This window comes from Sinocyclocheilus rhinocerous, unplaced genomic scaffold (assembly GCF_001515625.1).
Source record: "Sinocyclocheilus rhinocerous isolate Xijiao unplaced genomic scaffold, SAMN03320098_v1.1 scaffold2378, whole genome shotgun sequence".
Lineage (NCBI taxonomy): Eukaryota > Metazoa > Chordata > Actinopteri > Cypriniformes > Cyprinidae > Sinocyclocheilus > Sinocyclocheilus rhinocerous.
In genome coordinates this window covers 29,726-44,817 of record NW_015655570.1, presented here as the reverse complement: position 1 = coordinate 44,817, position 15,092 = coordinate 29,726, and the positions used below count along the sequence as shown (strand labels likewise).

Here is a 15,092-nt window from a genome sequence, read left to right as displayed (position 1 = left end):
AGGGTAATACTGTACACAGTAATAGTCTCAATGGATACAAATGAAAAATAACTGTTTTATATTTGAATATACTTTAAAATGTAATTCATTCCTGTAATGCAAAGCTGAATTTTCAGCATCATTACTCCAGTCTTCAGTGTCACATGATCCTTCAGAAATCATTCTAATATGCTGATTTGCTGCTTAAGAAATATTTTTAATTATTATCATTGTTGAAACAATTGTGCTGCTTAATATTTTTGTGGACACATTTTAACAGAATTCCTTGATGAATATTAAGTAACATTAAGAACAGCATTTATTTGAAACAGAAATATTTTGTAACATTCTAAACTTTCACTGTTGATTAACTGAATATGTCCTTGCTGTATTAATTTCTAAAAAAAAAAAAATCTTACTGACATCAAACTTTTGAACGCTAGCGTATATGATAACTGAGAAAAATAAATGCTAATTTTGATCTTTGGATGCCTCACCGTGCATATCAGTGAAACAGGCCTCCAGTAGCTTGGTGAGTTTGGCCCCTGGGCTGCAGGGGCCGTCCTGCTGAATGTCTGGCCCCTGCTGAGACTTCAGCTCCAGATTAGAGATCTGCAGGCTCAAGATCTCACTGCGCACTGCACGCTGGCTCAGTGGCCGCCTCAGCCCCGGGGGTCGAAGGTCAGGGATGGGGAAACGGACCTTCAACACGGCATAAGGAGATTGAAGCAGGAGAGAAGAATGGAGCTCCAACAAATGAGACTGCAGAGAAAAAGAGAGAGGATTAGACCATACATTACAAATAATTTTATTGTGTAAGGTTTAAAAAATAAACAATTTTTTTTGCTGAGGTAGGGGTATTATGTTGTTGTTTTTGATCAGGAGAGTCTAGTGACCTCTGCAGCCTGTGCTGTGTTTCTTTGAGGCGGCGCTGGACAGTGCCTCAGGGCTTGCAGGATGTCCTCCAGTCGGCCTATAATGTCCAGGTCTAACTCAGAGTTGAGCTCCCCGAGCTCAATCCGCAGAGAGCTCTCCCTGCGTATCACACGACGCCTGCTTCCCCTCTATAGGAGAACAGGAAAAAGAGTTTCATATAGATCTATCGCTGAATGTATAAAAGACACAATTACTTGCAAATCAATGCCATAGGACTCTGTCAAGCTGTAGTACCTTACGCATGTGCTTCTCAGAGAGACTAAGGTGGAACTGGGCACAGGGTCTGGCAGTGGTGCCCATAGTGAAGAGACCGGCTGACTGGAACTGCAAAAGCTGGGAAAAGAAAATGTGTGGACACACATGCTCATTTTAAAGGAACTCTTCCAGAACCTTCATCAGCCTACATGATGTCTCCTGCTGGATTTGCCAACTTTTGGCCGTCTGACTTGTCGTAACTCAAACTGTATTCACATCTGTTTACAATTCTCCCTGAGCAGTTGGCAAAGCCTCGGACATGTGACTATATTACACCATTACACCACTGTAATAATTTGGTGACCAACTGGTAATTTTCTGATAATAAGGGTTTGACTGTTTTGACAGTCCAGATTGTGGTCTAGAGTGCAACAGGGATTAAAAATGAAACAAAATGATGCTACAAAAGTGTTTCAAGAGAATGTATAATGAAAAACAGGACTTAACTTGCTCTTTGCTTTAAATAAGAGAGTTCAAAAAGTTATTGTTTTCAGCGTTTGGCCAGTATGTGGAGGCCAGCCAACCACAGCAGAAGTCATCTGCATGTAGTCTTCAAGATCCAACAATTTAATCCCAAGCTTATTATAACTTTAAGGGTCAGAGAGAGGGTGGAAATGATCAGAAAAACTAAATGGTAACACTTAACAATAAGCTTCAATCCCTTAACATTAGTTAATGTATTAGATTAGATGTTTCTAATAGTGCTGCACGATTTGAGGAAAAACATAATTGTGATTTTTCCTGATAAAAACTGTGATTGCGATTTCAAATGCGTTTAGGTTTGCTGTGCTTGTTTGTAGGGCTGAACAATTATTATTATTTTATTATTATTATGATTAAAAATAATAACATCCTAATTTCTTAATTTTTAATGTTCAAACCATCAAGCTTTTATTTTGAAAGAAATCGGCAGAGAACTCTAATTTTTTTTTTCTATTTTATTTATTTTTTACAAATCAACATTAACCTAGATCAATACAACTTAACAATAAGCTTCAATCCCTTAACATTAGTTAATGTATTAGATTAGATGTTTCTAATAGTGCTGCACGATTTGAGGAAAAACATAATTGTGATTTTTCCTGATAAAAACTGTGATTGCGATTTCAAATGCGTTTAGGTTTGCTGTGCTTTTTTGTAGGGCTGAACAATTATTATTATTTTATTATTATTATGATTAAAAATAATAACATCCTAATTTCTTAATTTTTAATGTTCAAACCATCAAGCTTTTATTTTGAAAGAAATCGGCAGAGAACTCTAATAAAGCAGATTTTTTTTTTCAATTTTATTTATTTTTTACAAATCAACATTAACCTAGATCAATACACAGTGTATTAATGTATTAATATTATTAAAATAAAAGTTAGTTCAAAATATTAATACATGAACAAATTGCACTTTACTGTAACTAAGTTAGCACTGTTTTGGTGCAGAAACCATCTACACTTCAGCTGAAATAAAAAACAAAAAAATATGGTTTTACAATCTGCACTGTAAATCAGATTTTGGTGCATTTTGGTAAACCTCGATGACTCACCAATCAATTTAAAGAAAAAACAATCCAACTAATTTTATTACTGAGTTTTAGGGCTCAAAAGAGCAAACCCAGAAAGGCCTGATAAATAATAAAATTTGGGTGCAAGAGTTTGCAGGTATGCCGTGTACCTCTGTGTACTGTGGACCGCCTGACTCCCACAGGCACTCCAGCAGTTCCAGCCTGCTGAAGGAGAGGTCAGAGGTCGTGGCTCGGGTGTGCCGCCCTGCGCTACGCATCTCACATGTCAGCTGCACTGCTGCACCGGTCATCCTGAAGACCAGAGGTCAGAGAGAGTCAAAAAGAGTGTGTGTACATGTATATATAGTAGGTGAGCACAGCAGGTAATTCCTGCCATACCTGATGTGGGAATGGGGACATGCTTTAGCAAAGCTTCCTCTCAGATTGTGGAAGTCTCTCTCACTAAACATGCCGTCCTTAAAGAACGCAAGCTCACGGAAAAACAACTGTGACACCTCAGCCAATGAGGAGAGCCCATCTGGCCCAGGAGGCGGGTCCTGCTCTAAAAGAGTAAGTGTGACTCCGCCCAGAGAGAGGCGGAGCAAGGAGTCTGGTTTCAGCGGCTCTGATTGACTACTTCGAGACGACCGTTCTATTGGGAGAAAAACAAAGACTGATGATGGATTGCAAGAGAAAACATAAATGGAATGCAGTGACACACACAATGTGTTGTTTAAAACAAGTTTAAATACATACTGGGAGGTCTGCTACATTGAGGCAAACTAGATAAGGATCCTGGTACAGGATAACGACGAGGACAGTTGAGCATTCCCTGTAATAGACATATAAAAGTGCTAGCCAATCATACACGCTGTACATAGATAGCTGATGCATAACAGGTCTATTGGCTTAATCAAAATCAATATATTGAAATGTATATGAAAGTATAAGGGAAAGAGTGTATCTAAGATTCTGTATAACTAGATCCTGTAAAAGTTTAAACATGTGATCTAGAACCTTTATACAGCCCATGCCATTGTAAAAACTGCAAGTCTATCTCTCACATTCTCGTTTTCATTCGTGTCAAATTCAATTTGGCATCTATCCAAACTAAGGTCTATTGCATTAAAATTTTACAGTTTATCAGTTCATGCATTCACTGGTCATCGAACCCATGACCTTGCCATGCTCTACTTCTTAAGCTGCAGGAACTGTATATCGTCACCATTTCTTTTTCACCATTTTTAATTTTCATGTTTTGCTAGTTTAGTTTTGAAAATATAGCCTATCAATTAATATGTGGTCAGAAAAGTGCATGCATTATATATTAAGAATAAAAGAATTAGCAAAACACAGTCTTCGATGTGACATGCTATACAGTAAATCTAACATGTCTTGACAAGAACACATTTTTTCAAGCTATTCAAACTAAGCTTGACGTGAATTTTTTGTCATTCTCTGACAAACATTTGCACACCTGAATGAATTGTTCAGTTTCTGAACAACAGAAATACAAAATATGCTGACCATGATGAGAAAAGACCTATACACATTTGAGTTCATAGCAGCACTGACCTGTGGAGACAGAGGGTTTGTTTGAGCCAGGCTGCTTTGGCTATGAATGGACGATTCCATATCGCTGTCAGATAATTCACTCCCAGAGCGTGTTGACAACACACTGCTGGTCATACCAGGACCCATCGAATAAAACATCTCTGAGACAGAAGAACAGTCACAAATGCAAAACACAGAATGACAAACACAGACAAAATTAAGAAATGTTGGCAAAATACTAAACTGCAAATAGTTTCAGAAAATAAAAACAGACCAGCATCAAGAGCCTGAGGCCTCATTTGTAAAATTTATGTAAGATCGGATTTAAACCTACATTTCATGGATTTTATCCAATGTCAAATGTGAGGAACAAATTGGCTTTCATCAAGGCAGAAACTGACGTGAAAATGTTCTTATGTATACACCAACTGAACAACATGTGTACAAAATTTTTGGCACTCATATAACAGTTATTCAATAACTTAAACATTGTTTATGAAAATGTAAATTAGTAATCACATTAATAAATAGGTAATCACATAAATTTTTTGAGAGCGTTCTTGGATTTCCTTGCCCACTGATATTGAGTGTGGTACTTCTACCGAAACAAAAAGATGTTTGTGGCCGTTCTGTAGGGCGAGTTGATGCTCTTAAACACACTGCGTTAAATATAAGATGATCTGTGATTTATAAAGATGGATGCATTTAGGAAAATTTTTTGTGCATATTGTCGTTTTATAAATTGTTTATAACAACATTTCGGAAACTGCTGTACATTCACATTTAGGATCATTATACGCACATCTTTATAAATGAGGCCCCTGGCTATATATGGCCTACTATTTTTTGTGTGTTTTTTAGCAAGGGCAATCCAGTTTTCATCTCAGAAATATTTTATATTTTAATCAAAAAAGTATATATAAAGAGAAGTTAAATACCCTAACTCTTATTGCTTCCTGGCATGCTGATACTGTCACAAATGAAACTGAAGGTCAGGTCGAGCATATTGCATTGGGGAATACAATATTCCACACTCTGGTTGTACACTACACAATTTAGCAAATGTTGCAAGTCATACAAGTATGTCATGCATGATAAAACTGCACGCACTTGCTGCAAAAATAGCAATACAGTAGTATGCTAGTCTGAACCCATAATTATAATCAATGTTCTATAATAATCTCAACAAAATATTGACTATTCTCATCTCACCTCTGTTCTCCATGCTGTTGACATAGGGCTCTGCATCCAGCTCCAGATCTCTGTCATACATTTCTGAGTTCAGCTGCTTACTAAGATCCTCTTCAATCAATCGCAGATCATCAGAACCCAGAGGCCTAGAAACCCCCCCACCGGACACACCAACACCACCACTGCCCTCTGACAAACAGAGAAAGAAAAGCGGTGATCAACACAACTCTAAAAAATGCTGGGTTGTTTCAACCCAACTTTGGGTCAAATATGGACTAACCCAACTTTTGGGTTAAAAATTTAATGTAAAAATGTAACCCAACAGTTGGGTTAGTCCATATTTGACCCAAAGTTGGGTTGAAACAACCCAGCATTTTTTAGAGTGCAGGCGATCTCCATTTTGAACAGCTAGTACACCCACCACTATCCAGTTGTTTTTTATAGATTAATATCCTTATGGTGCTTATGCAACCCAGGGGTTAGACAGTAGGATATGTTTTATCATTTTAATAATAATACAATTAGTAGTATACTTTTAATTTTTTTTCTTTCTGTTTATTTTTGCATATATATGTATGTAAGTACCTAGAGCTCCTAGAAACCGTATCAAATTCCTTGTGAGCTTGTGCACACTTGGCAAATAGAGAACAATCTGATTCTGAAAAAGGCTTTAAATTAAGGCTGGTGCAAACAGCCATATGATGATGTGTCTCATTTGAAAAGGGAGAAAGCGAGACATAAAGCATATTAAAATCGATGAGCAAACAGAGAATAGAGTGCTCATGTTACCTGATGTCTCAATGCAGAGGGAGGACAGGAGGTCCGTCAGGTGTGTAATCTGACTGGGGGACAGCAGCAGGTGGAGACACCCTACTTTACCATCCAACTCCAACTAAGAGGAAAAAGAGGAAACTCCGCTCAGTTAACAATGAAAGAAACATAAATCTCCTGTTTTGGACTAATCAAACTCCTTTATGCATGATGAAGCCGAATGATTTGATCATTTGATCTCACTGATTCAGAAGAATCACGAACATCCATAAAATATTCCTATTCAGTCTTTTTTATTTTTATTGTGCAGACAAACCTTGGGCCCAGGCAGCATTTCATTCTGTTTTATTTTGACCGTTGTCTCTATGAATCCGGAGCATTGTCCAATCAGCAGAGGCTCTGGGGGCTTCGGGGTGGGATGCAATGATTGAGGGGCATCAGATGCATCATCATCATCATTTTCATCTGTCTTATCCGTCTCCCTGCTGCTGGCCATGTCATCAGAATAAACCAGCCCCTAAATGGATGAGTTGAAAGACACTGTCCATTACAGACATTGGGCCTCAGTCATGAAACATTTGTAAATATAGGAGTAAATTCTGAATAATTTGCGCGTAAAACGGACCTTCCCGAAAACTCTCCTCCGGATTCACAAACGCTTCGTAAACGTCCGATTTGATAGTTAAACATGTGTATGTTAATGAATTCCAATCATTCGTAAATAGGGCGCTCGTGCACGCTCATTCACAATTACCATAATCCTCGCCTATAATTACAGCTACGCAAATTGCGTGTCCAGGAACGCAGTGGAATTTGAAGAATATTACTAAATATAAAAATGCAGTAACCAGCAATGTTAACTTCTCTATTGTTGTTCAGTTGTTGTACAAGTAGGATGATTGGTCGGTGTAGAATTTGTCCTGCCTCTTGTCCACTGATTGGACGGCCGGGTAAAAAGTGACAGTGACAAGCGCTGCGTTTTACCCTAAGCTAAACAGTTTATCAACTCTCAGCTACAAAAATTAAAAAAAAAAAACCCGGGGCAAACAAACTTGTACAATATTATGATGGCAGTGCATCAAAATTCAGTGTCATCAGTTTGCCAAAAAGAACACAGAACGTTTTACGCACCATTTACACATGGCAGGGAGCAGGTGTACATTTCTTTGGTACCAACTAACATTTTGAAAATAGGAACACTTTCATGAATCCGAAAATTTACATCAGAACAGCTTTACAAACGATTTACACAAACATTTATTCTGCTCGTGTTTCATGAATGAGGCCCATTATATTTATTCATTTGGCAGATGCTTTTAACCGAAGCGACTTACAAATAAGGAACATCACAAGCAATTTATCATGAGAGGCAACAATATTTGCAGTACACAATGTTAATTATTAATACACAAGCTGGCATGTAAGTGAAATGCAGAAAAAAGTGTGAGTCATTGAAAGTGCAAAGCCACTAACTAACAGGTTGTATAGTTTCTCTGACCTGTGAACCTCCGAGAGTCTCATAGAGGAGCTGTACGGAGTTGAGCTGTAGGATCTTGTGCAGGAAGGCTGGTGGTTGGTGGATGTCTACAGGCACTGTCTGGCTTGAGTCTCTCACAGCCTCATCACAATAGTCCACCCTGCAGTATCACATGTTACCACCAGGGGCAGAACACAGATCGTCACAAACAATGGAATGCACTCTAGGAAACTCAAGCACTCAAGGTTTGTTTGAAGGATATGATTGATGGATTTTTATGGCTCGTTTCCACTGAGCGGTACGGTACAGTACAATTCAGTACAGTACGATTCGGTACGGGTAACCCTGATCCAGCTTGCGTTTCATTGCCAATAGTACCCTTCTTGATAGGCGTGGTGTATGCATAGACTGTGGTGTATGCCGGAAAGTAGCGATCGACGATAAAGCGCGACAATAAACACAACTTGTCCGTTTTAATGAACAATAATAGCCATTATAAAAGTATAAGTACAAAGAATAAGAGGCTTATATAAGAGGAAATAAAGACAAAAGTAGGCCTGTCACGATAACAACTTTTTGTTGTGCAATATATTGCCCCAGAAATAATTGCGATAAGCGATATTATTGAGCGGTACGGTACAGTACAGTTCAGTACAGTACGATTCGGTACGGGTAACCCTGATCCAGCTTGCGTTTCCACTGCCAATAGTACCCTTCTTGATCCTTCGTGGTGTATGCCGAAAAGTAGCGATCGACGATAAAGCGTGACAATAAGCACAACTCTGCCTCTTTTTGTTAAATGTCAGTTTTAATGAACAATAATAGCCATTATAAAAGTATAAGTACAAAGTATAAGAGGCTTATATAAGAGGAAATAAAGACAAAAGCAAACAATTCAGTCAAACGTATGCTACAAAGTCAGCGCTGTACTACGGTAAAGTTCAAAATAAATATAATATAAAGTTAAACATAACATTGTGCTCAGCCAAAACGATATGACCAGGAATAAATAATAGATTCATGAGACCAAGAATGCCTGTGAAGTATAGCCTACCCAAAACGAATTGTATCTCGTGTTTAATCACTACAGAGACATCAGAGCCAGCGTCAAATGTCAGAAGGACTAGACGAGCTAAGGCTGCTCTATGCGGATACATTAGCACTAAGAGCCCGGTGATCGCCTGAAGCTTCGAAATTGGCATAGCAAATTTTCAAATAGGTGCTATTTTTATAAATAAACCACAGATTTGAGTTTTAAACAATTACATTCTCGCCTGAAAAACTGCATTTCATGACTGATGTAAATAAGCCCAACACTCATGGACAGCAAAGCAGAACGAGTGAAGGACGCTTTATCCCATTGTATCACGCAAAAGTGACGATTCTAGTCAACTAATCAACGTTCTGCAGTGAGTTTAGCTCCACCCTTTTGGTACCCTTTGCTGTGCTAGGTACCCCAATGGAAGGGTACCAAAAAAGTGGTACGGTACGGTTCGCTATTTTGGTACTATTCACAACTTCTGACAGTGGAAACGGAAATAATTGCGTACTGTACTGTACTGTACCGAACCGTACCGCTCAGTGGAAACGAGCCATTAGTTTAACCTGTGAGTCAACTAAAAGAATGCAGAGTTTTTCATGTATCTTGACTTGGAAAAATATGTTTTTCCAATAACACACACTGCTGTTCGAAGGTTTAGGGTCATTGCAATTATTTTAAAGAAAATAATACTTTTATTTAGCAAGGACACATTAAAATGATCAGGAAAGATCTAAGTGACAGGAAAGCCATTTAAGATGTTACATTTCAAATAAATGCTGTTCTTTTGAATGTTCCATTCATCAAAGTATTGTGAAAGAGATGTATCAAAGTTTCCACAAAAATATTAGGCAGCACAACTGTTTTTATCACTGATGATAATAACATGTTTTCTTGAGCAGCAAATCAGCATATTAGAAAGATTTCTGAAAGATCATGTGACACTGAAGACTGGAGTAATGATGCTGAAAATTCAGCTTTGCATCAGGAATAAATACATTTTTTAAAAACATATTAAAATAGAAAACAGCTCTTTTAAAGTGTAAAAATATTTAACAATACTTCTGTTTCTACTGTATTTTGGACATATAAATGCAGACTTGGTGAGCTTTTCATGAACAAATCTGACCCCAAACTTTTGAACATTACTGCATTTTTGAGTAATAATCAGATTGAACGTTTTCAAGATTCATGCCATTCTTTAATGGCACATCTCCCTGAGTTACCATATCTGGCACACCAAACCATCCTACTTTATAAATAAAAAGAAAAAAACAACATAATACATCCATGAATGTGCAAAGATGTAATTCATGGCCTCACCGTTTAATGCGCATCTCTAAGGCAACCCCAGTCTCAGCATCCAGGGAATGATGTTCTACTCGCACGATGGTGTCCAGAAAGGTGACTTTTATTCGACGTAGGACTGCAAACACACAAACAGTCAAAAAAAAACAAAAAACACTTAATACACTAAGTGAACGCTTTCCAATGTTGATAAGTTCATAAGTTTGTGATAATACACACTCAGTCGGTCATCTAACAGTTTTACTTAATGAATCAAGAAAGCAAATGTACAGAACCACACTCCTAGACACAAGAAATGCCACACACCTGTCTCGATGGTCTGTGCAAACATTTCCAGCCCCTCCAGCGGAGCAGGCGGCTCTTCTGACGCCTCGGGTGGGTCCTTCAGGCACTCCTGGGCCAGCTGCATGCTGGACGTCATGCATGACGACCACCCTTGGGAATCCCAATTTCCATCTAACAGAGATCAGAGAAAACACAATTGAACAATAAGTCAGTCCCGTATAAAATACGGTTCTATGTATCAAACCAAATGAGCACACAAAGAACAGTCCACAGAACTCACTGGTTCTGTATTTGGGTCTGCATGTTATTTGCAATCCAGTGATTTCAAGGGTGCAGTGTTCTGTCACGAGTGCCGCCCAGGGAATTGTCACTGTGATGCTGTTCACAAAACCTTCAACAATCTCCAGCGGCGCTCCCAATGACTCCAACAACTCGTTCACTGCCTGAAAAGAGGATTCAGAATATAGTTAGGGAATCTGAAGAACAAGTGATCACATATAAGAAGTTGTCAAAATGACTGCGAAACAGGGGAAGGATGATCAGGGGTTTTCAGTCTTTTAGATGCCACAGAATATAATCACCCTCATCCTAAAATTGAAAAGGCAGCTATATATTTGTATGTATATAGACCCAATACATACTGTAAAAAAAGTGTAAAATATTATTTGAAAAAGTGTTTACATTGTTATATATAATCTTGTACTGTTTGATTTAAAACATTTTTATTTAATTTTTCATTTATTGAGTTAAATTTAATTTTTATTATTTACTTTTTTTCTATTTTTTTTAATTTTTTTTTTTACACAGACTTCTTAGCACTCCCTTGCAGGCCCAACTTTGAAAAACTAAACGACAACACCACAAAAACTGAAAAACATTATAAAGTAATTAGACTCAAAATGTGAAAGCAAAAGTTAGTAAGCCTTGATCACTGTGACTTAGGACCAGGAAGAGGATCTATGATGCAGCCTTTTCTGCACAAGTCATCAAACTCTTGGAGACATGAGTGCTCCTTCAACTAACAAGATGTGTTGATCTCATACTCAAGACTAGATATTACGAAATACTGGAAATAAAGGCCACTTGGACAAGGAAACTGGCCTGGGCATGTCGTACCCCACACTTACCCACACATCCAGGTTGATTTCTGTAATGACCCCGCTGCCATTATACAGGTCCAAGCTCAGCTGGTCCAAACTAAGTCTTTCCTCCAAGAAGTGGCCCAGGTAGTGTTGCAGGAGGTACCGACAGGCCCGTTTCTTTATTGAGCCCGACCAGGGGAAGAGCCACCGAGACATAGGTCCAGAGCAGACGGGGAGAGGGAGCAGAGAGGCGGCGGAACAAGACACCAGTCCTGCATAACAGACCTAAACCCCCCTCGGTAGTGTGTGAAAATGAGAATACAATAATTAAAGCGTACTACGATGGACAAGAAGGGGTAAAACCGTCTAACTTCCTGTCCTTTGACACCAAAATCCCCTGGTTCTTCGTTTTTGGACGTCAGGTTGTCCAAAGCAGCGTTTAAAAGAGGATCTCTGTGTTCAAACGGGTCACTCCGGTTCTACTTTTAATAATAGATGCCACTGAAATATTCGACAGGTCCTCTATGGTTCCTCTGGCCAACGGGTTGTTTGTTGTTTTCATACTCTTACTGAACGAGTGTGCGTCATGACGTCAACATAGCTGAAGATGCCGGAAGTTGGATGCGTCAAATCGCCATGTTGGGACGGTCAACTTGAACGCTTCATCCAGATTTAGACATAATGACTCGAACTTGCTGTACCCAATCTTACGCAGATTTATATTATTTTTATTGTGTAGAGCCTTATCTAATTCAATTCAATTCAAGGTTATTTGTATAGCGCTTTTCATCCGTCTAGTTGCAAATTGTAATCCAATAAGTAATATCTCTGTTTTATCCGAATTTAATAGGAGAAAATTATTGGTCATCCAATCTTTTACATTTTTAACACACTCTGTTAGCTTAGATAATTTAGAAGTTTCATCTGGTCTAATAAAGATTCGATTAAGTATTGTTTCGGTTCCATAGAACTACCATGTAATACCATCACTGGTGTGGTATATAATAAATTCAACACTCCTACTCATTCTGTATTATTAATAGTCTTATAAAGAAACAAATTCAATCACATGTGCCCACAAGTTTACCTTGCTGAGAAAAGCCGGAATAAACAAACTTTATTGCGGTGAAAACATCACATTTAACACAAAACCAACAAAAGCTCAGCAAATACTTTAGACATCACAATTAAAACAGAAAAGGTGCTTTTAAAATTAATGCAGAAAAAGTGCTGTAATTTATTCAAGCATAAACCTGATGTAGAACCATTTTAAGAAAAAAAAATCAAATAAAATGCTATAATATAAAACAAGTTTCTGTTTCATTTCAGTTGAACACATCATAATTAAATGTCTGCTAAACAACAAATAAAACTATGTACATAAATATGCATTGCTGTATGTCTGTTGTTGTTTTATGAAAGCAGCTTCTGGGATCTTTCCTTGAGCCTAAAGGAGGTAAAATATTATAATGAATAACATGACAAGTTTCAAGTCCCAAAGTCTCAAAATGGATGCAATTAGATTTCAAATGCACATGGTCCACTTCAGATTGTCCATCTGAACACTAATCAACAACAAAGACAAGCAACAAGTTTTGAGAAGGTTAATCAGCTTTGGAAACATTTAATCTAGTGGGGCTTTCCGTGGTTAATGCCAAGTATCTTTTAATTTCAGATTATTTATGGACAGCAAACAGAACTGCTGAAATGAGGATATATTGTACATATTGCATTTCTATCAACTGGCCAAGTAGATTCATACCTTGAGTTCTGTGAAAATCTGAGCAGGTCTGTGAAAATCCCATGCATTATACTGTAGACATCTGACAGCAATACACAAGCCTTACCAACAGGGTTGGGATAATATTGACTAGGGATGGGCAGTATGAACAAAATCTTATATCAATTAAGGGCAACTTGTATAGTCATCTTAAGTAGAAATTCAATGAAAAATGTTTTATATTCTAAAAATAACCATGTGATAATGTCTATTTCAAATTTAAATATTTTTCAAATGAAAATGTATAATAATGAAATGTATAAATAATGTAAAGTGGTCTTGCTAATACTACACTCTACTGCATTATAACTTACAGCCATACATTTTTGGATGCAATTAAATAAAAAAATAAATAGCAAAATAGCTGCTTTTGTATTAGCTATTTTTTGTATTATTCATATTGCCCAGCCCTAGTATTTTCCACATAATTCATCTATATCTAGCTCTATAATTACGATTTGCAAGTATAAGAGCATAGTTTTTGCTCTCTGCTCACTTTTGAGACCATTCCAGGTTCATTTCAGACTTCTGGGAGAAAGCAGAGAGCATTTCCTGCTGGGATGCAGTGAGGGTGGGCAGCACTGAACTAATCGAGGGGGCCGGAGCTAGTGCTGCAAATGCACAACGTATTTCCTCGCTGGTGGCGTTCCTCACAAAGAGCTCGTCGTTCACGATACACAGACTGCAGAATGCAACGAATACCAAAAAAACATGCACCAATCAACTTTGTGTTAGTAAGAGGTTATTTTAACCAAGTGACTAAGGATGATTGTTTTATCTGTCTGCTGAAAGGACAGACACGCACATACATGAATTCTGGGAAATTCAGTGTGTCCATGGGGAAAGCCAGTAAATGAAGAAACCATATTAAGTAATACAATTACAGCAAAAGCCAAAGAAAAGCAGAAACAGCCCAAAGTGGAGAGTGTTTTTATTTAGTCACGCTTGTGATTTGCTGCTGGCTTTTCCTACCCAGAATTCTGAGCTGGAACTGTGATGAAGACTCTGGAGAATGCACTGACACGGTCACTCAAATTGTCATCAGCTGAAGAGAGGAAAACAAACATTGAGTTTAACACACAGCGCTACTTGATCAACTGTTATGCTGACACATATAACTGTGTTCAAGCAAGACTCACCTTCTTTGAACACGCCACTCACTGTGAACGCTAATAAAGTCCTCTACAGAGAAGACAGGAAAACAACAAGATGTCAAAAAAATGTAAATTACAAAACAAGAGCCCCAGTGAAAGCAGTGTTAAAATCATTGAGGAACTCACTGAGTATGTGTTGACATCAACATTGACTGAATTCATGTCATGCTGGGTCTTTGGGAGCTCATTGAGGAAGGCGACTACAGTCAGGCGGGAGCGTTTTAGCAAGTGGAGCCAAATGGCTGTAAAGAAGAAGATGACGATACATGACAGATACTGATCTGTTTTTATTTGATTATTTTTTGCTCGCTTCTCATGTGTGAAACATACAGGGTTCTTTGATGTTCTTGATGTTGCGACTGTGCTCATGATAATCTTTTAACTTGCACCTGCAAAATTATAGGAATAAGAAATGAAACCAAAAATAAACGTGTATATCATAAACAATTTTGAACATTTACAAACACTAACATTTTTTTACATTTAAATGTATTTCTCTCCCCAAGAAAAATTGTGCAGTGTGGATTAATTTCACAAAAATCTAGGTCACAATTCATCCCAAAAATAAAAAAAATCATAAATAATAAATATGATAGTTTTAATGTATAGTTATGTAACATGTAACAAAAAAAGAGCCTACTTTAAGGACACTTTTTTTTTTTTTACATTATGACATTATACTATTGTTTTGAATCAGTTTTTTTATATATATATTTTCAGTTTCATTTTAATTGTAGTTAGTTAAAGTTTAGTAATTTTGCTGTGTGCTTTGTTAGTATATAT

At 37.6% G+C, this 15,092-nt stretch overlaps 1 protein-coding gene and 1 pseudogene across 1 annotated transcript in view; both read right to left on the bottom strand.

Annotated features, from left to right (window-relative positions):
• LOC107718483 (autophagy-related protein 2 homolog A-like) overlaps nt 1-11,939 on the bottom strand; it is a 28,392-nt gene extending 16,453 nt beyond the window's left edge. The window contains exons 1-15 of the mRNA XM_016525571.1: nt 11,421-11,939; nt 10,574-10,736; nt 10,315-10,464; nt 10,024-10,126; nt 7,683-7,821; nt 6,501-6,701; nt 6,203-6,305; nt 5,435-5,602; nt 4,244-4,383; nt 3,425-3,500; nt 3,068-3,320; nt 2,839-2,980; nt 1,150-1,248; nt 876-1,043; nt 477-741 (exon numbers count right to left, since the gene is read on the bottom strand). Of these exons, the coding sequence (XP_016381057.1) occupies nt 477-741; nt 876-1,043; nt 1,150-1,248; nt 2,839-2,980; nt 3,068-3,320; nt 3,425-3,500; nt 4,244-4,383; nt 5,435-5,602; nt 6,203-6,305; nt 6,501-6,701; nt 7,683-7,821; nt 10,024-10,126; nt 10,315-10,464; nt 10,574-10,736; nt 11,421-11,591 (2,341 nt within the window). The 5' untranslated portion in view covers nt 11,592-11,939. The remainder of the gene's footprint in view (nt 1-476; nt 742-875; nt 1,044-1,149; nt 1,249-2,838; nt 2,981-3,067; nt 3,321-3,424; nt 3,501-4,243; nt 4,384-5,434; nt 5,603-6,202; nt 6,306-6,500; nt 6,702-7,682; nt 7,822-10,023; nt 10,127-10,314; nt 10,465-10,573; nt 10,737-11,420) is intronic.
• Nucleotides 11,940-12,733: 794 nt separating this feature from the next.
• The window catches only part of LOC107718495 (nuclear RNA export factor 1-like), a 17,607-nt pseudogene continuing 15,248 nt past the window's right edge, over nt 12,734-15,092 (bottom strand).